Source organism: Athene noctua, chromosome 2, assembly GCF_965140245.1.
Source record: "Athene noctua chromosome 2, bAthNoc1.hap1.1, whole genome shotgun sequence".
In the NCBI taxonomy this organism is placed as follows: Eukaryota; Metazoa; Chordata; class Aves; order Strigiformes; family Strigidae; genus Athene; species Athene noctua.
The window spans coordinates 26446672-26474374 of NC_134038.1; the positions used below are offsets into that span (position 1 = coordinate 26446672).

General features: G+C 40.6%; 1 protein-coding gene across 2 annotated transcripts; it reads right to left on the reverse strand.

The window, feature by feature from the left end:
* Positions 1-475: 475 nt before the first annotated feature.
* INTS8 (integrator complex subunit 8) lies at positions 476-27682 on the reverse strand. 2 transcript variants are annotated; one of them, XM_074898699.1, is made up of 27 exons: positions 27484-27682; positions 25788-25962; positions 22922-23062; positions 22424-22495; positions 21232-21283; positions 20153-20335; positions 19581-19688; positions 18704-18859; positions 18113-18213; positions 16547-16688; positions 15261-15331; positions 14947-15122; positions 13968-14101; positions 12755-12865; positions 11890-12091; positions 11223-11344; positions 9992-10176; positions 8430-8463; positions 7682-7738; positions 6622-6683; positions 5467-5585; positions 3623-3726; positions 1982-2032; positions 1309-1382; positions 1170-1234; positions 1023-1066; positions 476-739 (listed from the first exon to the last, which is right to left on the reverse strand). In XM_074898699.1, the coding sequence occupies exons 1-27, from the start codon at positions 27611-27613 to the stop codon at positions 623-625; spliced, it is 2988 nt and encodes a 995-aa protein (XP_074754800.1). In that variant the 5' UTR covers positions 27614-27682; the 3' UTR covers positions 476-622. The 2 variants fall into 2 exon arrangements, with proteins under 2 accessions (XP_074754800.1, XP_074754801.1); XM_074898700.1 differs by lacking the exons at positions 25788-25962; positions 27484-27682 and having other exon boundaries at positions 22413-22495; positions 22922-22959.
* Positions 27683-27703: the final 21 nt, after the last annotated feature.

The window sequence follows — 27703 nt, forward strand, 5'->3', positions numbered from 1 at the left end:
GAAGAAGCACAGGCCTGAAGGAAGGAGGGCGATGTTTTAAGACGCAGCTACCATCAAGAACAAACAATGAGAACTGGAGAGGGTATGAAAAAAAGTGGGCTGCTGGGTACTCTACAACCATTCACATCATAGGAACAGCATTCTAAATGAAGCTGTATTTTATCAGTGTTTATAAACAGCATTAACTACTGTGTTTTCCTTGGAATATTCACTACCTCTGAATCACTTCTGTGATGAAGGGACAGTACTGGGACAGGTGGGTATCGGTGCTCCTCCCTCTTTCAAGATGCTCCTACCTGTGCCCCACATCCAGGGACAGGTTTTATGTGACACTGAGCAGCCCCTGGAGCTGCATTAGAACAGCAAGTGCCTCCCCCATCCACATCAAACTTAGCAAACTTGAATCCATGTCTTCAAACAAGCCATTGTGGAACTAGCTGAAGTTGCTGCCAGCCTTCTGTACAGTTTGTAAAAATAAGGGGTTTATTATAAGATTTCATCTATTTCTAAAAAGAAAAATACTAGACTGTAAATGTTGTATAAAAATTTAAAAGAATTTAAAAAATAAGAGTCTTAAGTTTTTTCACTTCCATCCATTTTATAATAGTCCTCCATCATTAGATTAGAAGTACAGTTTTGCCATTGCTTGAAGAAACTTCTTTTTTCTTCTCTGTGCAGCAAGCTGTAGGACTTCCTCAGGATTACTGGCATTCAGCTCTGTCTGGCCAATGGCTTTTATCTTGAAGCAAAGGAAGAGAGAGCCCTAGTGACAGTCCTTTGGGTAACGCTGCTTCACTGCGTGGCACTTTCAGCACCATGTCAGGGGGTGGTTTATTTCTCTAACATGCTCTGCCACCCCACCCTTAAACCAGCAACTTCCCATCAGCACCCAGACTAAGAACTAAGACATTAAGAAATTACACAACGAAATTAAAACTGGAAGGGGCCATTCTTCTCAAAGATGGTTTCAGGGAGACACACACTAAGGAAACCCCATAATCCCCAAGCACCCCCTAACTTACTGCTATCTGCCGCTTGTCAGTCTCGCCTCTTTTGTGATGGAGATCTGAGGGTGAGTCAAGAAAAGAGACTTGGACGGGAAAGGGACTTTTTCCAGCCATGACCATCCAGTATGGGCTTTCCATAGTGGTATTCTACTAAAAGGATACATGTCAAATACTCTAAGATGGTGACATCCCAGATGTACTCGTAGTAAGAATCCATGGCATCATGGCTGGAAGAGTACAGGTTAGGTTATCTAACACACACACATACTGGACATGTGTATTTATAAACTTTAACATTTACCTGTTTTGTTCCTGCAGTGCCTTAAATGCAGTTTTGTAGTCTACTTCTCTGAGGAACTGGCATAAAATTGCTACCTGTAAGGGAAGACTCACAGGTGGCTGACAGCCTTAATTCCTCACAAACTGAAATCTTCCACAGCACACCTCAGTAATCACACCCTAATCAAGTGCTCATTTCCATAGCAACCAAGTCCTGAGCACCTCTGTTTAAGAGCATACACAACCCATTCCAAAGTATTAACCACAGCAGTCAATGAAAGGAAGAAACAGGGACCTAGCAGAAGCCTTGTTACTTCTTGGAGAATGAACAATCCCACTGAAACAACACTGGCCACATGCAGTTCCAAAGAACAAGGCCAGGTTCCCAACACCACCTCACAGATTCTCTACTTTTTCTCAATGCTAAAAAAAAAGTCTTAAGAGAAAAATGGGACCAGAAAAACCCCAGCCTATTTCTACTTTTTACAGCATTTCCAACTGTATGTGTATTTACTCATTAATTTCAGCCCTTGTAGTGTCCTAAAGCAACAGTAACAAGATTTACTCTACTGCAGACTGCATTTACAACAGAAGTTGGATTCAGTTTTACTTTTTTAGAAGGTTCTCCTCTCCCCTTTTAATATAAAAATATTTATAAAGGAATGTTTTATTTATTGCCATATTTCATCTCTTACCTGGGTGTGACAGTTGAGTAAAGAACAACACTTGATCATTCTTTTTATCACCTACAGAATGGTTAAAACACAAATAACAAGTTTTGAAATGCTAGTACTGGGACACAAACAGCAGTTATTTGTTATTTTTTAAAAATAAGGGACCAGTGAAGTAGCTATGGACATATACTGACAACCCCCAGCAATTCCTGGGTTTTAGCACATCGGCTGAGCTTTCACTCAGGAGACTTCCCAAGGGCATGCATGGTGCATGCTACAGAACAGAGCACAGTGCTCCTGTCCTGTAAGAGCCAGGTCAGGGCCTGTTACAAAGCTTCACCACTGCCTCCTGCTGCCCACAGAAAGGGCTGGACACGGGTGAGAACAGCACCTTGAGTGGGCTCCCAACCCAAGAGCTCCCCACTCAAGGTGGACATGTGCCGGCAGCTCTGTGAGAGCATACGGGGCCTAGTGGCACTCCTGCACCAGTGGAGCCTGGCCCCAGGCACAGCTCAGAGCGGCCAGGAGTGTTCCGGATCCCAGCGTCCAAAGCTCTCGCCTGGCCTATGAACAGGAACATGGAAGGAGCAGCAATTGGACTGGGGATGTAAATAACCTCCTTCCCTGGGCCTAGACAGTTCCTTCCTATCACCTGCTGAAACGCAGTCTACAAGTAACACAGCAGTTTCCTAATGAACAGGACGAATGCCCGGATAAAGGTTACAGTGACTCCAAGGTGTCAGCAGAACATGCTGTGGCTGGGACTGAAAATTCCACCCCACACAGAGTTTTTAAGAGGTTCTCACTCACAGCCCACTAGGAAGTGACAAGGCACCCGTTAGAGCAACTTGTGAAGTATAGGGGCACAGCACCATGCCTCCAGCAGGCTCAGGCAGCGCAGGTTACCACCCCGCCCATCTCCACACAACCTTGCACAGTGCTGCAATGCAGCATTGCTCACTGTCAGAGTCTGGGAAAAAAAATAACTGCCTGTGTGTGTGAAAAGGAATCAATGTTGTCTGGATCTCACTCCTAACACAAGCCACACTCCCACTCCTCAACCTGTGTTAGCTACAGTAGACAATATTTTAGGAGTGTTTATACAACACACTTATGTTAGTCTGCACTATGGGTGGAAGCAAGCAGGTTCCACTCATGCGATACCAGCACCAGAAGCACAGTGGGAGCCAGATGTTTCCACTGGCCAGAGGCTCCGACCCGTGCTCCAGCACAGCCGGCGAGGCAGAGCGGGCGAGGCAGAGCAAGCGTGGCCGCGCTGCCCTGCCCCGCACAACACTGCGGCCCCACAGGGACCAGCTGGGGATCGCCACGCCACATGGTGATGCCTGTGCTCTTGGCTCTTCCCTTTGTCACCACCGCACAGGAGCACAGTACCACTGCTGTCCCAGCTGGCAGCTCCACACCTTCAGACTGCGAACTAACGGAAAAGCCACCTGGGCTTCAGATTTCCTACAGCCTTCAAGCAACAAGCAAAGAAAAATGGATCTATGATGATTCATATCCCTAAATTCATCAAGATATAAAATCTCACAGGCTACAGGCATGTGTGCATGTTGAACAGTTTTGTCTTTATATAGGATTAGGGAGTTTACTAAATCCAAAGAGTTATTTTTGTTCATCTTAATCCCATTGTAAACTCACCTGGTCTGTGTACACATCTGGTGGTACCATCTTATTAAAGAAGTCTGAGCATACAGCTCCTGCCTGTAGGTAATAGTGAAGGGCTGCTGAATACTGATTCGTTGCTGCAGTGGAAAAAAGCAAAATAAGGTCTTAAAAGTAAACACAGCAGCTATTCCTAAGACTCCTATCAATTGTTTATAGAATTACTCAGATACATGTATCTCATAGCTGAATTGTACTGGGAAAGTGACTTCCATATCATTGTTTAAAAAGCACAGACACACAGAAGGTGGTAAAACAGTGATAGAAAGCTACAGTTAGGAAGACTAGCAACAGAGGCAAAGTTCTGCCTTTTGAGAATTACTGCTTACTTTTCAGATATTTGATCTTAAATCCATCAACCTTGGAGCGCAAAAGAAGTTTGCCTTCATTGAATTTAGCACATGGGTGGTAGCGAATGAGTTAAGTTGGCGTGAGTTAGAGAGGGACAGCTGATGCCACCACACACACCTCAGGGTTCAGAACTAGTTCTACCCCCAGTGAGTTCTAACTGAAGCGATGTGAAGACAGCCTCCAGCGGCTCTGCAGCGAGAGCAGTCTGCTTGTCCACGCCGCTGCTGTAATACAGACCTGATGCGAGCCAGGAGTGCTCCAACCATTGCTCTTCCAGGTACTGGTCTCTGAGAATCCCTACATAAACGTCCTCCTTCTCGGATGCTGTTCCACTTTGTACGAGCAGTAAATACTGCCAGTTTATAACCCTGAATCACTCTCCCATCTGTAAGGTGACAGTGCTAAATTAAGACCCCTCCCCTCACCCCAAGGGTTATAAAGCATCTTCTAGACAAATTTGTCTCCTTTGGAAGCAACAGGCTAGGATTTCTGCACTACATCTTACTGCACACCACAGACATCCTTCCAGTCCAAAGAAGAGATCTGGAAATTTGCACCTTGCCTCCTGCCAAAGCACCAGCAAGTAGATGACAGAGGCACAGCACATACCTTGTCTTATTGTCAGAAAAGAACCATCTGCCACAAGTGCTAAATTTCACTAGAGTGGTCTCAACAGATAATCTGAATGGAAGAAAAGCCTTGAGGGTGGCTATGGCCATGTCCTTCTCTAGCACATGCACAGGGCAGTACCGTACTTGTCTGGCTATCCCCTGAAAGCTCATTCTTCAGCACCTGCCTCTCTGCACTCTATTCACACTGTGAAGCCCCAGGAACTGACTCTAGACTGGGGAGCTTAACAAAGCACAGAGTCACATAGGCTGGGCAGGATTTCTCCAGGCAGCCACTGCCCTGGTACAGTCTGGGTGCATGTTATGGTGCCCGCCTGGAATCTGAAATGCTTCCTGTCCCAGTTCTGCTGCCTGCTCCCAGCTGCAGAGCAAGGACAAGTACTGGGGAACTGGGAAGTGAGGACAGAACGACAGGAAAGAGCTTCCCATCACAACCAATACCAAATCAGGAGTTCATGCTTTCTCATTTACAAATGCTATATAGAGATCCTCTCCACTCTGCTCGTCTTCTGCTCCAGCGAAGCCAATCTCCACTTTTAAAAGCAAGCACTATTCACACAACTTTCCATTCAACTTAATAAAAGACTTGAATGTTAGGGGTTTGCGTAACTATAGCACTCGTGGACCAACTGCACTAAAAGAGCGAAGTTAATGGTGACTCTTATGGTGAGGTTTCCCTTACCCTAAAAGCAAGTCTGCACGACCCACTGAAAGCTCAGTCTGTGGACTCAGACAACTTCCCAGACAAATCAGAGGCAATAGGAGGGTTATGTTAAGCAAATCTCAGAGAAGCAAGGTACGTCTACACACATGCTAAATACAGACATTGGTTTCACTTACCGAAATAAATATCTGCCTGAATAATTAACCAGAAGTGGTTGTTTGCGTTGATAGTCAATGCATAGCTGACTAGTTCTTTTACTGTAACAGCCACAGCTTCAAAGTCCACTGATTGAAGACTACAGGGAAAAAGAAAGAAAAGTCATCTAGTTTAAGGCCAAAGCACCTTGCATTAAGTGTCAAGCAAAAATAACTCCAGGAAAGATTTAGTGTTGACTAAGACTACCGTTGAATTTTTCCAATACAGTACATCTGACAGAACAAATACACCCTTCACAGACTTGGACAAAGAAATCAGAACTTTATCTGTGGCTGACACCATAAAAGGGCTCTGGACAAGAATTTTGAAGACAACACCTGAAACCACTACAAATTTATCACAGCATCTACATGAATGGCCACAGACAGCAATCTCTGGGAACCTGTGGAACTAGCTTAGAAAGGAAGGCTGGGAATGGTTTGGCACATTGCTTGGGCAGCCTTTCCCAAAGTTCATGTGGGCTCTCCATTTTTAAAAACATGTGTTTTCTCACCCTACTGCTAAATTCTGGTAACACTGAAAACTACTTTCTTCTGCTTGACCTTATTAATATAAGCTGAAGTCAACATCAGTAACAATGAGACTATTCTGTCAGACCAATTAGAGACAAATTAACCACACTAAGCATTACATGCCCTCTCACAAGTCATCTCTCCCAGTGCATAAAAGGAATCTGAAACAGTGAGGTTCTAGCCTGACAGAGCCTCTAAACTCCACTGGACAAATACAGTTCAATCCAGCCAGAACACATCAATACATACCATATACCACTTAGTATTTTGGCAATTATTCAAACAGAACTCAAAAAATATTAGTTATTTCATATTAAAGTATTACATAGTTCACACAGTTACATATAGCTCAGTAAAGTGCTTTACTAAAAACAGCTAAAAACCCCCTCAGTTTCTTGTAACTGGACCTCCATCAGGACCATCAAATTAGGAGCAAAAATCCCCATGCAATCCGACCAATCTACCCACAAACACAACAGGGGTTGGTGATGCCCTTACATGGCAGAAACCACACTAACACATGTTAACTAATACACAGTAACTGGAACCAAACCAATTACGTAAACGTGCATTTTGAAAATTCTATTTTTATTATCATCTTACTTGGGGATGGATGAGGGCCAGATGGAAATGTGCTCTGCTGCAATATCATTCACAATATCTTCCTAAGAGAAGAAAGTTGGTAAGAAAAATTACAAAGAGAAACATTTCAAGAAAATTATGTAAGATGTTTATCATAAAATCACAGACTGGTTTGGGTTGGAAGGGACCTTAAAGATCATCTAGTTCCACCTCCCTGCCATGCTCAGGGACACCTTCCACTAGCCCAGGTTGCTCAAAGCCCCGTCCAGCCTGGCCTGGAACACTGCCAGGGAGGGGGCAGCCACAGCTGCTCTGGGCAACCTGTGCCAGTGTCTCACCACCCTCACAGGAAAGAATTTCTTCCTTATCTTTAATCTAAATCCACCCTCTTTCAGTTTAGAACTGTTCCCCCTTATCCTATCCCTACACTCCCTGATAAAGAGTCCCTCCCCATCTTTCCTGTAGCCCCCTTTAAGTACGGGAAGGCTGCAATAAGGTCTCCGTGGAGCCTTCTCTTCCCCAGGCTGAACAACCCCAACTCTCTCAGCCTGTCCTCACAGGGGAGGTGCTCCAGCCCCCTGATCATCTTTGTGGCCTCATCTGGACTCGCTCCAACAGGTCCATGTTCTTATGGTGGGGGCCCCAGAGCTGGACACAGGACTGCAGGTGGGGTCTCATAAGAGCAGAACAGAGGGGGAAAATTTCCTCCCACGACCTGCTGGCCACACTTCTCTTGATGCAGCCCAGGATATGGTTGGCTTTCTGGGCTGCAAGTGCCCATTGCTGGCTCATAGTCAGTTTTCCATCCACCAGCATCCCCAGGTCCTGCTCTACAGGGCTGCTCTCCATCCACTCATCACCCAGCCTCTATTTGTGCTTGGGATTGCCTTGCCCCATGTGCAGGACCTGGCACTTGGCCTTGTTGAATTCCATGAGTTTTGCGCAGGCCCACCTCTCAAGCCTGCCCAGGTCCCTCTGGATGCCATCCCTTCCCCCCAGTGTGTTGACTGCACCTCACAGCTTGGTGCTGTCAGCAAACTTGCTGAGGGTGCCCTCAATCCCATGTATTATACATACTAACCCGAACATTATGAAGCTTGACAAACAGGGACAATATTGTTGTTAAAACCAACGGTTCCTGCAAGGAAAAAAAAAAAAAAAAGGTGTTCTCATGAACTAACAAAACTCCACTTTCTTCCCTAACCTTTAAAGCTATGTAAGAAGTTCTGACATCATTATTTCCTATTGAAATAGGGCAATATTTTGTTAAGAATCCTGCAACACAAGGATACTGTGAGAAAGCTTCTGTAGGAAGTCTTTAATTACCTCAGATTTTTCTGAACAACTCCTTGGATATAAACTTTACCTAGGTTTTACACATCTTTATGTTGTTTCTGTGGCTACTGCCTAACTTTAAACTTAAGCTAGGTATACCACAACTTTCTATGCATTTACAAACCCATAAGCTATGAACAATTTCCCTTCCTCTTACTTCTGCTTCTTAGTTATGATGAAAGTAGCAGCTTCCATCTCCCTCCAAAAGGAATGCTTTGTTTCGTGACAGCTGCAATAAAATACGCTCCTAATGTTAACAGATCTCCACTGTCAGAATTCAGCAGTTTTGTGTTTTGTTTTTTCTTTTTTTTCTCCACAAGCTATTCCACACTGCTATATGGCAGATATAACAAATTCAGAAGTTCTTCAGCCATACAAAACACCCATATAGCTGACAGATTTTATGGAATTTAACAGGAAAAGTCCAGAAAAAAAGTATTACATCAAAAGGAAGTTGTTGTTGCAAACACATTCTCAAAACCACTATAACTTACCCGAAGCTTTTTGATGAAGGACAGCAACTCACTCCTAAATTAGGGACACAAATACCCATGTAAGTAAACGTTCACAACAAAAAATATATGCAAACTTAATACACTGGAAATGAGACTCAGTAAAGCAAATTCTCCACCTGCCAAAATAGCCCTTTCACCTCTAAGCTTACAAATGCAGGGTATGTAACCAAAAACGCTCAAGCAGGCCATACACTTTTAATACAGTCACTAGCAAGTTTTACTTTTACATTTAAAACAGTATAAATAAGAAGCGTATGTTATTCTATCAAGCTGTAAAAGGCATGAAAAGCACTTTGTAGGAAGTCTAACATTGACTCTAAAAGGGAAAGCAGTTGAACTGGACCGTAATTCTCCAAGCTAGGATTGCAACAATGACATACAGGCTTACAAAAGAGGGTACACAGTGATCATTTATAACGTACATTGATTTCCTTGTCATGTCACATCAGAAATTGTCACCATAAAACAATCCAGACAAGGACAGCCTGTTTGGAAAAGGCTTCTCTGCTGCTTTTCCATAACAGGGTCACTGCCCTTTACTGTTTGAATCAGAGGGGTCAGAAAAGGTTCAGTATCCTAGAGTACACCTGTACCCACTCCTTTACCTTGCCAGAGTATACAACTGAAACCTAAAGCAAGCACGTAACCTCTTACACCCAATCCCACAGCAGCATAAGCAAAAGTAGCTGGCTTTTAGGCACACATTAACCTGGTTAGCGTAAGGAAGGCAAAGAAATTGTCAGCAGTCTGACCAGGGCACCTTTTTCATGTTAACATCAAGAACTGTTCAATATAATCATACATTCCAGAATTCACTGTAACAGGTAACTTATAATCAGTCTTGGACTTAAGAACAAGCTGAAAACACTAAGTGGACAAATCAGAGAGTCCTGAATCAGTCAATCAGTCATGGCTAAGACTGGCAAGAGGTTAGGTAACTGACAATGAAATTACTCCCGTCAAGAGTAGTTTCTTCCTTTCCCCAGGAGCTCAACTGAACTAGAATTTCATTTCAAGACTGAGTAACATTTAGCCTTAGAGCCAGAAAGCTAAAGCTAAGTATAGATACCTATGCTGTGAGCAAGGTGCTTAATGCTTTGGTTAATGGTTGGACTAGATGATCTTCAAGGTTCTTTCCAACCTAGATGATTCTGTAATACAGTTATAGAACTAGTAAACTGATACAGTCAGAGTCTGCAGAGCAATTCTATTTGATGTAAAGCAGACACCTCCAGCTGGTCAGCTAAACTGCCCTCTAGATGCCACTGACTTTACTGGAAGATCTACACTGATTTTAACAGGAGCACAAGCACATATGCTTCGGTGTCTGTATGCTGACCTGAAACACACATACTCCTTTTCTCTCTCTGAAAAGTCAACAATACCCGACACCATCAGTGGGCAGTGGCAGTCTCTTCACTCAGGAGATCTTTAGCTACTGCCCACCAGCTGCTGACAGTGGAATCCAGACAATTTTTGAAGGGAACATGGTGTCAAACATACAATTCAAAAATATTTTAAAATAATTTAAGAAAACACACCTGTACATAATGCCCAGTGTGGACTCCCTGTGTTTTATCAAACTCACTCTGCCATCATTCCCCCGCTTGTGCTGGTTGGATACACTGCAGATTTGTACAACAACTTCCCAAAGGTCTTTAGCTGTCCGTCTACTTTCTTTGGGACCTGGAAGTTCTTTGCATGTAGCAGCCAGCAGCTGACCCAGCTATGCAATGCAAGACAAAAAATACAGTAACTATAGCTTCTCCAAATACTGACTACAGCAAAGGAATTATTGGCATTTAAAATGGCTAAGCACATGATTTTAAGTTACAAACTACAAAGCATTATGCCTAAATTTTGCAGCAGAGGACACTGATGAGAAACCTGGAAGACAGGAATTAAACAAGAGGATTTGTCCCTTTATTACTTTCCTTACAATATATTTCATTACTGCAAGCTCCAAAAAACAAGCTTTACACTCTGCTTAAATATATTGCATAAGACCTAAACCCCATAAAATACAGTTTTACAAAGACTGGCTCCCTAGAACTCCCTTAACTTTCATATAATAACTAATCTGAACTGAAACTGGCATCCTCTGCTATACAGAAAAATGGAAATTAGGAAATACCACAGGTAAGCAGAGCAGGCCAAAAATGAATCTATCCTGTAATATGGTCAGCATTCAGCTCCACTGCCTGACTTTGAAGTAGAAACACTGCTGTAAAATCATTTTGAAAATGAAGTTTAAAAAAAGGCAGTGTTCGAACATCTCCAGAAATTCAACACTGGTGTTGGGTTAAAAAATAGAACCATTACAGCGCATTTAGAGAACGATTATCTTGGGAACAGAAACACCAGACATGAAGCCTGAGATCTATACACTTCTCATACCTCCTACTGAATCTAGGCTGAGTGCCAACTGACAGGAGAGTCCTTTATGGAAGCGCTACAGGGGTTCAATCAGCTTATGGATCATAACCACACATGCCTGATGCTTCTGGAACCCGCCTCGGCTGGCAGCCAACAATGGCTAAAGATGCAGTTTGTTTCATCTCTTCCTAAAGCACAGCCTCCATAGCTTTTGTCAACTGTCAAACACACTTGCTGCTTAGCCCTGATGTCTTCTACACCAAACTTAATTCCTTATAGTCACAAAACCTGACATTCTTGAGACAGAAGGGTAAATGCTTTTAACAGTACAAAAGAATTCAACAGGAAAAAAATCAATTACAGCCTGACAAGGCTTTGAGATTGAGCACTCATTACCTTTACATACGGATTAGTTTGAACCAGAGGTAATGGAACTTGCATGGTCAAATACTCATTTTCACACCAGTTTAACAGGAAGGCAACACACTCCTCAGCTATAACTTGTCGAAGAGGAATATCTGGAAGAAAAGAAGTTCTTTGCTTAACTTTTTTTTTTCCTTCAAAAACAGTGTTGTATGAAAGCAGGCAAAACCAATTCCCTCTAGTTAGCTATTTCTGTTCCAAATCTATCACAGAAAAACACAATGCTTAGCCCTACAAGAGACCTCACTTCTGGAAGTTAGGAGAAACAACAGCTTCCTCTAACCACAACAGTACTACATTAGTCTCTCAGTGTGAAACCATGTAGACTGCTTTAACAACCAGCAAAACTTCTCAGGTAAAAATGCAGACATTTATCCTGTTCAAGTCCTTTAAGTGGCACTAAACAGGAACTGTCAGTGTTTATCAGTATATAGGCATCGTGATGTTGCTGTTCTCATTTCCAGCTTTGTAAAACTAACCAAACTTCTAAAGACTCACTAAAAACCCATGTCAAACATCACTATTGTTTTTCCAATTATACACCTAAAAGGTAAATCTACAATACAAAGTTGGGGTTTTTTCCTTTCTTTCAAACTTTGTGCTTTACTGCATCTCAAGAAAAAGACAGCAATGTACTTACCAGGTACTCTCATCTCCAAATATCCTCGGACTCTGCTTATAAGATCAGAAGGAGGACGTTCTCCAGAAACACCAGCTCCAGCTTCATGAGTGTAAATGTCCAAAAGTAGCATTTCATTCAGCATGACTTGACGGAGTTTTGGAGAAAACTCTGTCACGAGCTCCAAGCAAGCAGCAAAAAGCTGTTTTGCATGGACAAAATCCTGCAATAAAAAGGATATGCATTAATGATTCCTAATGGATTCATAAAGGAAAAGACTAAGACTTAAAGTGTTATTCAGCTCTATCCTGGCTGAACCAGCCTTGGCAACCATTATCATTACCATTGCTCAAGTATTTCACAATTACTATTCAGATTTTTGAGTCCTCTGGACTTGCTATTAAGCTTAACAGTTGCATCAGTTCCACATTTTTCAAGCAAATCAAGAAGTTTAAGCAAAAACATACCAGAAGTAACTACTGGCATATTTGGCAGAGTTTGGTTTTACCTTGTAGTTTAGCAAACTACAGTATTGTCAATGACAAGGAAAATAAAACAGCATTCCAATAAATTCCTTATGTAAAACAACCAGAGGAATAGCACTTCCTATCAGTAACTCAAACCACAGCTGCATTTTGATACAACATGATTTAGTACCTCATAATCAAAACTTTGAATTACTTATTTTACTGGAGTTATTTCACTAGAAAGCCATTATCCTGGCTCTGCTGAGGGAACTTTGCAAGACAGAAGATGTAACCATTATAGGACACACATCTCACACTTTTTCAATTCTTTTTCTCAAAAAGGGCTTTCCATATTTTCAGTGTTGTTAGAATTCAACTGTCCAAAGTAACTCACCAGTAAATTCAGATGGCTTGCTCACCTTAATCGCACAGCAGTGTAATCCTTTCGCCATAAGGATGTAGACCAAATCCCTAGTCAGATTGTCTTTGATTCCTAAAATAACATTGCCGTAAACATTTGGTACTTCCCACTGGGAGAGAAATACATAGGACATTTGCACAGAAACAGGTTTTAGATTCACATCACTGCTTAAAACATTATAAACAAAAAAATATTGAAAGTGATTGACATCTAAGTGTCAACTCTTTCATTTTTACATCTAATCAGAAGTAACGTATTGCTTGTATAGACCCCACCTGGAGTACTGTGTCCAGCTCTGAGGCCCCCAACATAAGAAGGACAGGGACCTGTTGGAAAGAGTCCAGAGGAGGCCACAAAAATTATCATGGGGCTGGAGCACCTACCTTGTGAGGAGGCTGAGAGAGTTGGAATTGTTCAGCCTAGAGAAGAGAAGGCTCTGGGGAGACCTTCTAGTGGCCTTCCCGTACTTAAAGGGGCTACAGAAAAGATGGGGAGGGACTCTTTCAGGGGGTGTATGGATAGGATGAGGGGAAACAGTTCTAAATTGAAAGAGGGTGGATTTAGATTAGATATAAGGAAGAAATTCTTTCCTGTGAGGGTGGTGAGGCACTGGAACAGGTTGCCCAGAGAAGCTGTGGCTACCCCCTCCCTGGCAGGTTGGGGGGGGCTTTGAGCAACCTGGTCTAGTGGAAGGTGTCCCTGCCCATGGCAGGGTTGGTGGAACTAGATGATCTTTAAGGTCCCTTCCAACTCAAATCAGTCTATGATTCTATAAGTATGATAAAAATATCAAACTACCCTACTTTGTTTATACTCTGAATATGCAGTAATTAGGAGGGGGGGGGGAAGACAAGAAATCCCTACTTAAAAAAAAATCCTTCCATCTCTCTTGCTGACAGCTTTTAATGATGGGAATTTAAACTAAAATAATATTGCTAACTGGTCAAAACACTGAAGGCAAAAGCTACATAATCTTTTTTTCTCACAAGAAAAGGTTATGATACAGCCAGTAATTCCTTAAAACAAAGGTTATGCATTTTGTTAGAGAACATGAATTTAGGTATGTATCATCATTCTTATTAAGCCACCATTGTGCTGAGATGGGGGAGAGCATACTGAGGATCTCTGACAAAAATGTTACTGTTCATTGCAGTATGATACCTAACCAGCCCTTGAATTACACTCTCTCATGACCACATGAAATAAATTACCTTATTTGAAACTGTCCAGAACTGGCGTTCTGAGGTCATACCATGCAGCTCAATTAAGATCTGACGAATCCTCCAAGGATCTACTGACAATATGAGCTGATGTTCAAGCTGGCCAATATTGACACTCGCTGAAGCTAGAAGAAAAGCAATCAGGTGTCCAACATATTCCTTCTTAATGCAGATGTTTATATTTCTTTAGTTTGTAACACTTTAAACATAACACAGTAAGAACTGCAGACACATTAACACTTTTCCAGGCCCTGTACATCCTTTCGTGCCCTTCCACAAACACCTTGTGCTAGCTTTCCAGCTCCCCTGACCTAACAGACTGCTTGCAATGCCCCCTTGTCTCATACCAGCACACAGTAAAGCAATAGGCTCATGATCTGCACAAAAAAGCACGTTCCTGCACTGCCTTAGTGAAAATATGAATTTTCAGAACTGGCTTAAGTCAATGCAAGGCTGTATTAGAGCTGGAAAGGTAAGTTCTTTCCAGCTGGAGTCACTATCTTGTACCAATAATTTTAGCTTTGATTTGTGCAGCTGCACAGCCAGCCAGCTATATCTGGGAAATGAACTGGCTGAAAAGATCTGTGTTTCACCTTAGTAGGTTTAAAACTTCAGATGGTACTCCTGGTCCAGCTCACCACAGTCACATGAGCATTAGTGCTGGTATAAATACAGAGGCAGGGTGCCCATTCTGGGAACAGCCACTGCAGCCAGGTTTGGTTCAAACCAACTACCACACCCCTCCCTCACTCAGTCAGCCAGGACACATGCATTTGAGCATATCTATTACACTCAGCTGAGATACAAGCAAGTAACAGCCACCTGCTTGAATGAGTAGGACATTCACCAACTAAACATGGGAAGTATTCTCTCTAAACTTTTTCTGAGAACAATTCTACACATAGTAACCTCAAGCATGGAAACATGTAACTGCCTACATGTATGTTAATGGAAATGCTGTGAAAATTACCTGGGATATCATAAAAAGAAGTCACAGGTTTTGTGCACAGGTTGATTCGAGGAGATCTCTTCCGCATTTGATCAATAAGTAGCTTCCGTTCATCATCCTTCAGCAGTTTTATGAATAGCTCATGTGATGAAATCATGAAGACAAGCTGAAGATCTTCCAAACCCAAACACAAGTTTCTAAGCAAATAAAAAAGTAAATACATGAACATGAAGCTGCTGCTTATTTTTCCAGTTATAAGTTCTTGAAACATTTATTGTGCGTTATTACATTGTTTACACAGTGTAAATTCATGTTATCTTAATATGGGTACATACTTGAGAAATGATGCCATTTTCCTCTTCAACGCTTCAGTAGTATTTTCTAAGTTTATTGATCTTGAACAAACCTGGAAAAAAGAGCAGAAAATAATTAAGCAGTCCCTCAGAACTGTTAAAATACTTAGTTACAGACCACATTACCGCCCAGTTTTCTGACTCTCAATTAGTATCAGCCAGTAATCCTCCCTGTCAGGCAACAAATTTATATGATAAACACTGTAGCCATCACAGATGGGTCAGTTCTCTTTCAACATATACCCAAGCCAGGCTGCTTCAGACAACTGTGATCTTCCCTCAGACACAATTAACATTCCTTTTTCCTATTCCTTTGATGTTTAGGTGTGCTAGAGTATCACAGTATCAGTCAGAGTGACACAGTATCAGTCACCCTCACAAGATCATTACGTACATAACAAAGCCCTTTCACGTGAGTTTTAAAATGAATCATTTCTAAGCGCAAAAACATAAGATTGACTAGGACTTTTTTTTTTTTAAAAGAAAAAAGCAGCAGTAGAAGGATAAGGACAGTAGAATTTGTCAGCAGCAGTAGAAGGATTGACAGTTGAATTTGTCAGCTTGCAAGAAATAAACATTTCACAAAAAAAAATTAAGTCACAATATGTGCAGCTGATGGAACAGCTTTTACTTGCTCTGAGTACAGAATACTGCAAGTCAATTTTTGCCACATGCTTGAAGAGACATGCAAAAGACAAGGCTCAAATTAAGAAAAGAAGATATGAAAATAACAGCAAAGCAGCAAAAGGATTAAGTTTAGACAATAATAGATTCATAAAAGGTTTCACTAAGGGTAAGAATTTAGGTCTCACACAGGATAACTGTGTGAGGTAGTTCAGGAGAGGTAACTCAAGATCACTTCATGACATGCTAACTTTTACAACAAAACGGGTAAGGGAAAGTGGTCCTCTTCAACAGGTAAATTCTTTTTCTAGTATCTCTCTCTGTTTTGGAGTTTTTTTTTCTTTGTTCCTTGAAAACAAACGTTCAACAATATCTTTATATTGTTGATAGCAACAATTTCAAATCCAAGCTGAAGTAACAGGTCAACACTGGTTCCTACCCAACAAATAGAAACAAAGATACAAATATAGATGCAAGACTGATCACTGAGTCTAATTGTACTGACTACAAAGAAGTTGAATAAAATTTGAGAAGTTACCTTACAAAGTATTTGTCTCTGCTTCAGAAATCTGAGCATTACTTGCCCAATAATACAGTTATATGGGGAGATATCTCACTAAATAACATTTCAGATAATTTCTTACCTCAAGGAGAAAGTCTATTTTCTCTTTGCTGGGTTTCAGGAACAGCTGACAAAACTGAATATCAATTGTTTGACCCTGCAATACATCGCAGACTGTGTTGCATACACACACTTTGAAACAAACTTCATCCAGAGGATCATTCCTGCATGAACACAAAACCAAAGACCATGGAATGTCTCTGACAAACACAGAGTTAGTATCACAGCAAAGCTCCAGGGGACAGATCCCAAGACAAGTTTGAAGCACATGCCTCTGTCCAAGACTACACTCATAAAAACTCTACTCGGGATCTACTTCAGTTTACCCAGGACCTCACTTTCTTTAAAAGAAATTCCCTCCCTGCCCATAGCTCTGTTTCACATGCAGATTTCATCACTACTTCCGCCTGAGCACCACTGGAACTCCAACTAGAGTGGCATGACTGACACAAAGATGCATTGCTTCTCAGCGAGCATGCCCTGAGCATGGCTGACAGCCCCAAAGACTTCAGAAATACTTACGCATCTCAGAATACATAACTATTGGACAAAAATCAAAGAAAATAACCAGAACTTACGGCTCCCTTTGACCAGATTGTGAAGTCATGCTCCTCATCATTTCCGCCTAGCACTCATCACTGAAGGTAGTCCGTATCAGCCATATCAGAGATTAAAACATCCCTACACAGTGCTAAGCTACAGCCGCTAAGGTCCTCTTCTAAGAGATGTTTATTTGACTCCTCTCTGGCAGGAGTGAAAGCTGAATTCAGTAACTGCTAAGCTCTTAAACAAGAGGCTGTCACCATCAATCGTTCTTTTTCCTCACACACGTTTGTAAAACTGAGCCTCTCGCTTCAACTGAAATATTTGTAGGCACCTTCCCTCCAGAGAAGGCTTATCACTATTATACAGAGATGCTTTCCATACAGCCCCGATTCAAGTGCCTGAGCTCCACAGAAGGTTGAATTTTGGATGTGGCCATGTACTCAGCATTTCTCATTTAGGAGTCATACACAAGCTGCCATTGTAGTGTGCCTAATTCTCTCTATTTATTATAAATGTTTTCTTACTATAAATGTACCATACCAATCCTTCAGCCTTAGGCTAGGTCAGCAGTGCACAAGGCTCCTAATCACAGGTAACTACACCGCCAGTGTTCCCAATGAAGCACAATTCTACAACATTACCGCTTAGTATGGTTAGCCTGACCAGCTTTAACTTTTAGAAGTTTTAGAACTTAGTTTTAGAAGACCTCTAAAGAGGCATTAACTTAGTTATAAATTTATATATATATATACACACGCGCGCGCAATTATGACATAAATAAAAAACTCTTACTAGTAAAGTGGTAAAAATAAGTGTTAATACTCATTACATTTTTCCCAGATGTGGCCACAGTGAGATACATAACAACATAGCTCCTTAGCTGGAGAATGCAGTTTAGACTACTGTTAACAGAAATAAAGGCTGAAGTTTCTTAGAAGAAAGTAATTCGTTGTTAGAAGATTGTGTATACTTTCCAGGAAAAATGTAACTCATGAAAATTGCTTTTCATCCTCGTTGAGTGGATCATTATTAAATGTCTCACCCTTGTTGAGCTTTTTGGAAGAGTTCTCTCAACACCGATTGCCTGAACTGAACAGGTAAACTGAGGGTTAGATTATCTTCAAGAAATATCTTCACTAAGTCCTATAATACAAACACAGTTGGAACAGTCAATGAATAATGCAAAAGATACAGATAAAGTAATTTCTATTTGGTAAAAATGACCAAACTAACACAAGGAGCTTGCACCCATATGTAATACTAAAATTCATTACACAACCAGAAAGGGCCCAAGTGACAAAAAAGTTCTCTATCATCAGAGAATCAAAGGAAAAAAACCCCAAACTTGCATATCTCAGCAGCAACATTCCCTGAAACCCAAAAAATTAGATTTTATCTGAAAATTCCATAAATCAGATAGTAGAAATTATTTACGTTGTATGGAATCCAAGATATTTTAATCTAGCATGTATCAGATCATGCTATATTCTACATACGTGTGTTCTAAAACAGTATGTTAATGGTTAACTGGAAGACTTAAATTTATTAAAATCCCTACCAGTTCAGGTAGAATCATCCCTATGGAATGACAGAAAAAAACTCAAATATATGTGGCTTTATTTAAGTACCCTACCTGATAGTTGCCAGATTTCATACAGCTATGGATTTGGCTATAAGGAGTTGCCTGTTGAGATGCATCATCAGAAGATGAGGCAAGAACTCCACAGGCTTGACAGTACCCAGCCAACCGTTCTTCATCTATGGTAAAATGAAGTGACGATGAACCATTCTGAAAAGTAAGTTAATCAAATCTTAAGAGGCCAAAATATTATGAAACATAAACTTAATTCAGAAACACAAAATGGAAACTCACAGTTCCCCTAAGTAGCAGCAAAACAACAGAAGAATGTGCATGTACACACTTCTTTTTTTAAAAAGCACACTTTTGTATATGCTCTTTACAGCTTAGACCATGTTTTGCCTAGTTAGATAAAAATCTCAGCTCTGCAGTTTTGGGAATATAAATACGAAGTAAAATAAAAAAGGAAACATACCTTAATTGTAAATGAAAATGTTGTATTTTTTAAAAGGACAGAACACAGACAATCTGATTTCCAAAGAAATCAGAAAATAGATTAAAAAAAAAGAATAGGAAGTGCTCTATGGCTACCTTACTCAAAAACACATCACCACAATGGACACAGAATATACTGTTCAGTTAAGTTAATATTAGTACCGCAGATGATATTCTTGCGTTTCTTACATCAGTACAATTTGTGTAAGAGAATATTTATTACAAGATGTAGAACAAAGCAGCAATATACTGCAGTCAATAATTTCAAATAAGGCACAATGTAAAACAAAAATTGCTGACAAAAATCCCATTAAGTTCCTTTAAAAACTTACTTAACCACACTTAATGTGTACCATTAACAGTTAAGTTGCTAGGGAAGGAAGCAATAGGTTGTTTTAGAACAGTTGAGCATACATACTAATAAAACACTCATTACCTTTGCAATCAACTCCTTTGTTTTGAAAAACTTTTCTTTAGCATTTTCATGAACAGCTGCATTTGTAGCTCCTTGTTGAAAATAGATTGCACCCAAATCATAGCAAACCTGCAAACAGCATTGATATAAATCACATTATCTTGGAAATTTATGTAACATATTAAGTCAAGATTAAATATTTCAGCTCAAACCTTACAAGTACTTTAAACTATTCCTAGCTTTATCTAATGTACCAACATACACTGCATGAGTACACAGTATGAGTAATTCTACACAGGTATTAGAAAGTTACAGAATGATTTCCACATAATGTAATAAGATGTCCTTGCCATACAATGGCTTACGGGGGGTGGGGGGGAAGTGAGGGCTTGGGGGTGAGGGGAAGCAACAATATTTACAGTGTTGAAAAGGTTCTAATAACATAAAAAGAAGCCAGTAATATCTCATTACATTAAAAAAGAGCACATTAAATATTAATAGAAAATTACTCCTATTTATTTCAAAAATATTACTTAACACCATCAAAAAAACCCAGATATAAATTGAAAGCTTTGGTATAGAATGTAAGCTACCTGGCACTGTATCTCCTCTGCACTGATTTTCAGTCCAGCTGTGGAACTCTCCGTTTCTCCATTCACCATGCCAGGCTCCATGGCTAATAAATCCAGAGTTCTTATAGTGTGGACATAAAGATCTTTGTTTAATTTAAGTGCTCCTTCGAGGACCAGGATGGAATCAGCAGCCTGCTCTTTCAACTGCAATAGTTCAAATGACGCATTGAAAAAAATTAACTTCTTGGTTTTGAGTTTAGGTCTGGGTTTAAATTAACACTAGAAATGTAACAGTACAGTGAAAGGATAGTAAAAAAATCATTTCCTTGTACACCTGTCTTATTGCTATGCAGAATCTGCTCCTGTATTTCTTGTACAATAGATGCGTGACTTCAGTTTCAGGTACTCAGAGAAACAAAACCGTGCTTCCAACTGAAACAAAACACTTTTCTGTTTCACCTGTACCTTTTTGCCCATTTTGAAGCATCAAATTATGCAACAGTCAGACTGTAAATGTTATTTCACAGCTGAAAAAAACAGCTTCTATGGGAACAGGCAGGTTTTTTCAAATATTTTGATCAAGTGGTAAAACAGATACACAGATAAACATCATTCATGATCATTTGAAAAAACATAAGAGTAAAAAACTGCAGAAAATGTATAATATAAATTCATTAACTGATTCCAAGTAGTACAAAAGTAGGAACATGAGCTAGACTACTTCTGGAAGCATTCTGCTGAAAGCCACATACAGAAAACACTCAGCTACTAAGTCCTTTAAAAAAAACCCCAACTATTTTAAGTGTTGAATTCTGCTGCCATACGATTTTGCAGCTCAAGCATGGTACAGCCTTAATTATTAATCACACAATGATTTTGTGGAGGCTTGCCCAATTCATATGGCTCCAAGGATTGGCCGATTAAAGATTACTTCTAACAGTGCAGAGACAACACTGTCCAAAATGCATGCAGTGAAACTGTAGCAAATAACAAGGTAAATGTACCAAATCCAACAAAACTGTCATGCAACTGTTTATTTCCTGTCCATTTGTATTTACATGGAAATTCAAGCAAAAATAAGAGGGGAAAAAAAGTCTCACCACTTTCAAAATATTATCAGTTAGTTCCTTTTCTTGCTGCATCTGGTTCATCCTGGAAAATGGAGAGAAAAGGTCAGGATCTCAATTATAAAGCAAACTTGCATGCTATTTTACTTCATGTTCTAAGACCACAGCAATTCATTCATAGCAAGTTTTGCTTAATTACATTTTAAACATCATTATGCAGACCACTGACTGACTGCTCTTATCTATCTACTTACAGACTTATGTAACAAAAAGATAGTTTTGGATGAGAACGTGGTTCAATAAGAATGGAAGTTAAGTTTTTCATTGCTTTTTTCTTTAAAAATCAGATTGTTAACATTAGCAAAACTATCATGAAGAAATCATCTTCCACAGCCTCAAGTCTCTTGAAGCTTAGCTATTTAAGTCTTCTCAAGCATGCATCAGGGGCAGAAGCATGTTTATGTGTTTACGTAAAAATTAAAAGTATTTTAGAATTCTTTCCCCACACAGAATTTTCTGATTTAGGATTAGACTCTGATATATATAGAATGATATAAGATTTATAGTAAAATGAGTATTTTTAATCAACATACTTAACAGATTCTCTCAAACAAGTATGCCCTAATGCCAGAGTATAAAATTAATATAAAACACATGAAAAGTACCACTGGGATACTCCCAACTTTACTGGAGAAATTTATAACATGTAAGTCAATTCCAAGGACAGGTTGTTAACTAAAGCTACACAACTTCAAGAATGCAAAATGAACACTGACTTTACATTACAAATTATTGCCTAAGGAAGCAAATTAAAATACTTTGTTGTTCCTCAGGTTATCATACATAATGTGGTGAACTGCTAGAATAAAACAACCATATTAAGCAAGCTACTGTAAGTTAAAACAAGAAGTGTACCCTGTCTAAACTAGAGAACAAGCATTCTGCCCAAGCAAATTGCCATCTCCCTTTCTCCCACGATTTATCATGACTCTATGAAATCACAGAGATGATAACATATTAAAAGAGTAGAACGACAGACAAGTACATACATATATCAAGCATGTCTGACAGGAAAATAAGAACATACTTGAAATAAATGCAAGTTTTCCATGTTATAACTAGCCATTTTAAACAAATATTATTAATATGATTTAATCCACTTAGAAATTAAATTTCTGATTACAAAATACACCTAAAAACCAAGTGAATTATACCTGTAACTTACACATTTAACTGAGGTGGACCAGGCTTCGCTTGTTTTACAGGAAAACTACTTTGAACAATGGTCCTTATGGCCCTATAGAGGGGAGAAAATTAAGCAAGTAACAGTAATTAGTCTCAGAAGTGTAATAAGCAGGTTACATGCTTCTTAAAATCATCAGTTAATCATTTCAGATATATTATACCATTGGAATACATCCTCTAGTCAAGAGCACATCTAATATTTAAGAAATGCTCTTATGTCCATAAAAAGTTAAAAGACAGCAAGATTTTTATCTTTATAAGGTGACAGTTCAAACCACAACCTTGACTATGTTTTTAGGGAACAAAATCAGCTGTAGAATAGCTTTTCAGACTCAGCTCCATTCTGTAACCTACCTACAGGTCACAAAATTATTATTACTTTGAGATTCCTTCTCCTTCTATGTACAAATATATAGATAGAAGAAAACATGGCTTTGTTCTATCATAATTTTAAGACTATTTCCTTGAAACAGCTTACCATCTGTTGTAGAGTAGTATTGCCATTGCAGTAGTTGGGGGTAAGCTGGACAGGTCTACATCCACATGCTTAGTTCCTGGGGGAACTTTGCTGATACACAGAAGTTCATTCAGTAGCATGTTCAATACAGGAACAGACAAGCTATTAAGAAAAAAAAAAAAGAGAAAATCAGATACTTCACATAGTAATCCTACTTCTGGAATGTTTAAATAATATATGCTACTATTCAGTACTATATTATTACCTAACATCCCATGGAAGTAAGGGTAGTATGCTTATTTAGGATAATGAAATGCTCAGTATCAGATGGCACTCCAGATCAGATATGTAAAGCAGTTACCAGTATCAGCAGTGTAAGTTAAGCCCAAGCAGAAGGCTGCCCCTGACAGCTGAACTACCACTACATACCATTGTTTTAGTCCATACAGACATGTATCTCTAGAATGATCCAGTCACCTGTAACAGCAGGTCTCAGCTAGTAAATTCTTTTCAAAGTAGTCCCAGATCATACTTCCAGAAGGTAAATAACCACATTTCCAAAGCAAATGGAATTTCTCATTCACGTAAAAGGAACATTTCTCTGTTTGGCTTATCTCCCTTTCTGCAGCATCCACCAGCAAACAGGGACATTAAGACTAGGAACTAGAATAGAGCACTGTAGACACTCTGTGATGGTTTTAAGCCCTGCTGGGACCAGAGACCACGTTGCTGTTGTCCCTCCCGCACCCTTGTGCACAAGTAGGGCACAAACCCCGAGTTAAAATAAGAAGAAATTTAATACAACAGTGTAATAAGCAATCTGAACAACAGTAGCAATGATAACAAACAACAATGAACAGCAATAACAGCGAACAAGACAAAAGATATACAGAGAAATACCGCAATGGTAACAGACAGCTCGCTCGCAACGCTCCCGCCACCAAAGCCACAAAGGAAAAAATCTTCCCCCGCTGCACTCGGACCTGACATCAGCATGGTATGAATAACCCAGCTGCAGATCCCTTCCCCCTCTCTGCTGGGGAAACTTAACCCTATCCTAGCTGAACCAGGACACACTCTAAGTTGTACTACGTAAAATATACATTAGCTGGACAGAACCTTCCTTGATAAAATGACAAGGCGGGCAGGCTGGACTGCATCACTCCAAGCTTTTGAGGTATAATTTAACACAACTGAAAAAACATTACTAGTTCCAACATTTAAAATTAGAAGTGGTCAGCTATTGCCAAAGTACCTTTGCTCTTGTGAAAAAATTGCATTCTTTGCAACCAGCATTGAAAACAATCAGAGAAACTACACTTTCAGCAACTAAAGCCAGAATTCATGTTTAACAAACTCTAGGTCTTGCATTATATCAGACTCCAGGTCTGTTATCAAGCTATTATTTTAAACTAACAAACATTGTTTTTACTATGGTCCAGGAATCTTGTTTTCATTGGCATAAGTAGAACATCATTCAACTGTTTATAACAGCAGAAATTTCAGAAGAAAAACTGTGTTCAAACTGTTATTTCATTCCTTTTTGACTGAACCTTTGGTTATAATCAGTTAAAACCAAAACCATGTTTCTTAATTAAAAAAAATCCTAGGCTTCATGAGCTAAACAGAACAAGAACTCTCAACTACTATATACAAATGCTAAGTTAGTAGTTGAAATGACGTCAGATTGGTTCCCAAAAAGCAGCACAGATAGACAATCCTATCAAAACTCAAAACAAGGACAGTAGTGTCATACAGCGAGGCTTATTTTTGAATCAGGATTATACCTGCATTTTAGGAAGGTACTAAATGAGTTGCTGGAGCGTGTCCAAAGAGCAACAAAGCTGGTGAAAGGTATAGAGCGCAAGTCTTAGGAGGAGCGCCTGAGGGAACTGGGGTTGTTTAGCCTAGAGAAAAGGAGGCTCAGGGGAGACCTTATCACTCTCTACTGCTACCTGAAAGAAGGCTGTAGTAAGGGGGGTGTGGGTCTCTTCTCCCAAGTAAGAAGAAATAGGACAAGAGGAAATGGCCTCAAGTTACACCAGAGAAGATTTAGATTGAATATGAGGAAAAATTTCTTCACCAAAAAGGTTGTCAAGCATTGGAACAGGCTGCCTAGGGAGGCGGTGGAGTCACCATCCTTGGAGGTATTTAAAAGACGTGTAGATGTCGTGCTTAGGGACATGGTTTAGTGGTGGACTTGGCAGTGTGAGGTTAATGGGTTTGGACCTGACGATCTTAAGGGTCTTTTCCAACCTGAATGGTTCTATGCAAGTTACAACTGGGGCAAGTACTGCCCCACTAAGATTTTGCACCACTGAAGTGCAGCTCCCTAATGTGCTTAGTACTGAAAGACTAAATAAGTTCCCAACTATTCTACCTCATGAGACCATTCAGCAGCTGAACTTGAGTTAAATAAATTCAAAGGAAAAATTCAAAGGTGGAGTTAATCTGTTTCAACCAGTCAGTTCAGTGATCTAGTTCATAGATGTATGGAGTTTTTTTACATGAACAAAACTGGAGCAAAACCTCCAACTTCAAGCATGTCACAATAGGGAAACTTAAGCTAGTTTTGTCACCGAAAAAAAGTAACATAAAATTAATCTTTATGCAGTTTTGATGTGCAAATCTTAAGGTCTAAGACCCACTATTCTTCCTCTCTAAATTATAAACAGCATTGATTTGCTCACAGACTTTGTCTTTATCAAACCCTTTTTCTAACTCACAGATGAAACTGAACTTGATTTTAGTTGTCACACCCAAGACTCTTCTTAATGTAAGGAAGATACTATCAGAGAAGGGAGCAAGACAGAATTCCATTTGTTAAAATACAGATATCAAACCACTTCAGTTTAGTAATTTCAGCATTAAGAAGTACAGACTATACCTTTTCTCTAATACATCCAAATCCCACTTCAGATGAGCAGCAACTTTAAGAGCAAGAAGTTTTAAAATGCGGTTTCTTTTGTTATCAGGTGGTGGCTGGACTTGGTTCTGCTCATTCACTGATGGTTTTGAAGCTTGTTCCAAGAACTGGACAATCAGCTGTACAGGTGGCGGATCTGCAAAAAGCACAGCCACTCTTCAAATTCTTTGTAAACCCATAAATTAAGTTCTTGTTGCAGCTATGAACAGGGATCTTATCTCCTTGTCATTTGTAAGGCTGATGATGTCAGCTACCAGATTCTAATCCTAAAGGATATCTTGCTTATGGTGACTCAACTCAGACTATTAAGATATCTTTGTTTAACCTTCAAGTTTACTTGACCATAGTAACCACACTCTTAAATTTTAATTTATTTTCACTATTTTGTATTAGTTATGTTTCAGTACCTGCATCTAAAGAAAATAAATGTTGCCTACTGAAAACACAAGTTAGCTGTTATAAAAATATCTACTTGTAATTCTCTTCTGTATTTTAAAATATATTTACAAGCAACTGCTGGCATTTCTGAATACATTTAAAAGATACCTTCAGACTGATCTAAAAAAAAAGCACACCCAAATCTCTCCCTTACAATAAGGCAGTCTCTCCAGTACCTTTGAGCTGCTTTGAATAACTGAAGCCAAATGATAGCTATTACACTCTCACTGAACTTTGTGAAACATAAAACTAGCATTAGTCGTTATTTTTAATTGCAAAATAGCAATGTAAGATCTAACCACAAAGATATAGCCTGACTGTGTTTAAATTTACTTTTTTTAGAGGCAACACTGTCCCAGGTTTTCCTGTTCCCTCCATCTGTTTGTAGAATTTGGGTTCTGAAAAACATGATTCCCACCTATGATTGTCAAAAGGTCAGTTACATCTAAATATGGTTACTTCTGCATCAGACTAGGTTTCTATTCATTCCAGGTCTGACAAGACACGAATTTCAGCACTGAACCTTCAAAAGAACTCTAGTTCCTGACGCTACCAAGACTTCAATGGGAGAACACCAGCTGCACATCGTAATGATTTTTACAACCAACACATCGTAAAAGCAAACAAATTGTAACAATTCCGCAGAAAGCTATTTACCACACAGGAAAGATGAAGAAATGAAGTTATTAAATAAGAAAGTTAATATAAACCGAGAAAAATACATTCCTGCCTGCGTTAACTAACGCTGCAGACGCGGCTGCACGCCCACTGGGCCTGACGTCCCTGTCCCACCCTCTGCACCGTGACTTCCCACCCCCGGAGCCGCCAGTACGGCAGCGCAGAAGCCCCTCAGCAGCAGACCCACCCCTCCGCCCCCAAGCCCGTCCTTCGGGTGCGGGATCGCTGGCCACTGCGTTACCAGCGCCGGGGAAGCAAAGCCCCGCGGCGCCTTCCCGGGGGGGAGGCAAGGGAGGGAGCAAGGAAGAAAAGGAGGGCGGGCGGGAGGCGGCGCCGATGCGCAGCCGGCAGCGCCAGGAGCAGGCCCCAGCAAGGCGGAGGCAGCGGCCGCGCTGCAGGCCCCAGCGCCGAGGAAAGGGACCCGCAGGGAAACGAGCGAGATTCTTCCCCGAGGCCCGTGAGGGGCCGAGGAGCGACGCCAGGCCGCGCCCAAAGCCGAGGGGAGGTGGCCGTCAGCAGGGCCGGGCCGGGCCGCACGCACCGGGAGAGGGCTTCTGCAGGTGCTGCTCCAGCAGCGCCTCCTCCAGCAGGAACTCGAACCAGGAGGTCTGCGGCGGCGTACAAGGCCGGCTGGAGGTGGCGGCTTCTCGGTCCGCCGCTTCCGCGCTCATCGCGGCCGCCTGCCCCGAAGACCCCCCCGGCAAACGGCCGCACAACTCACACCCACCCCCGGAGCGGGCGGCTGCGGCTGCAAGATGGCG

Bases quoted from the DNA above. Each gene is read 5' to 3' on its own strand.
- INTS8 (XM_074898699.1), bottom strand. From the start codon at position 27,613: ATGAGCGCGGAAGCGGCGGACCGAGAAGCCGCCACCTCCAGCCGGCCT. The intron at 3,727-5,466 runs GTAAGTGAAACC...TTTCCACTGCAG, and splicing joins TCAGGCAGATATTTATTTCG to CAACGAATCAGTATTCAGCA. The intron at 1,235-1,308 runs GTAAATGTTAAA...GTACTCTTCCAG, and splicing joins GCACTGCAGGAACAAAACAG to CCATGATGCCATGGATTCTT.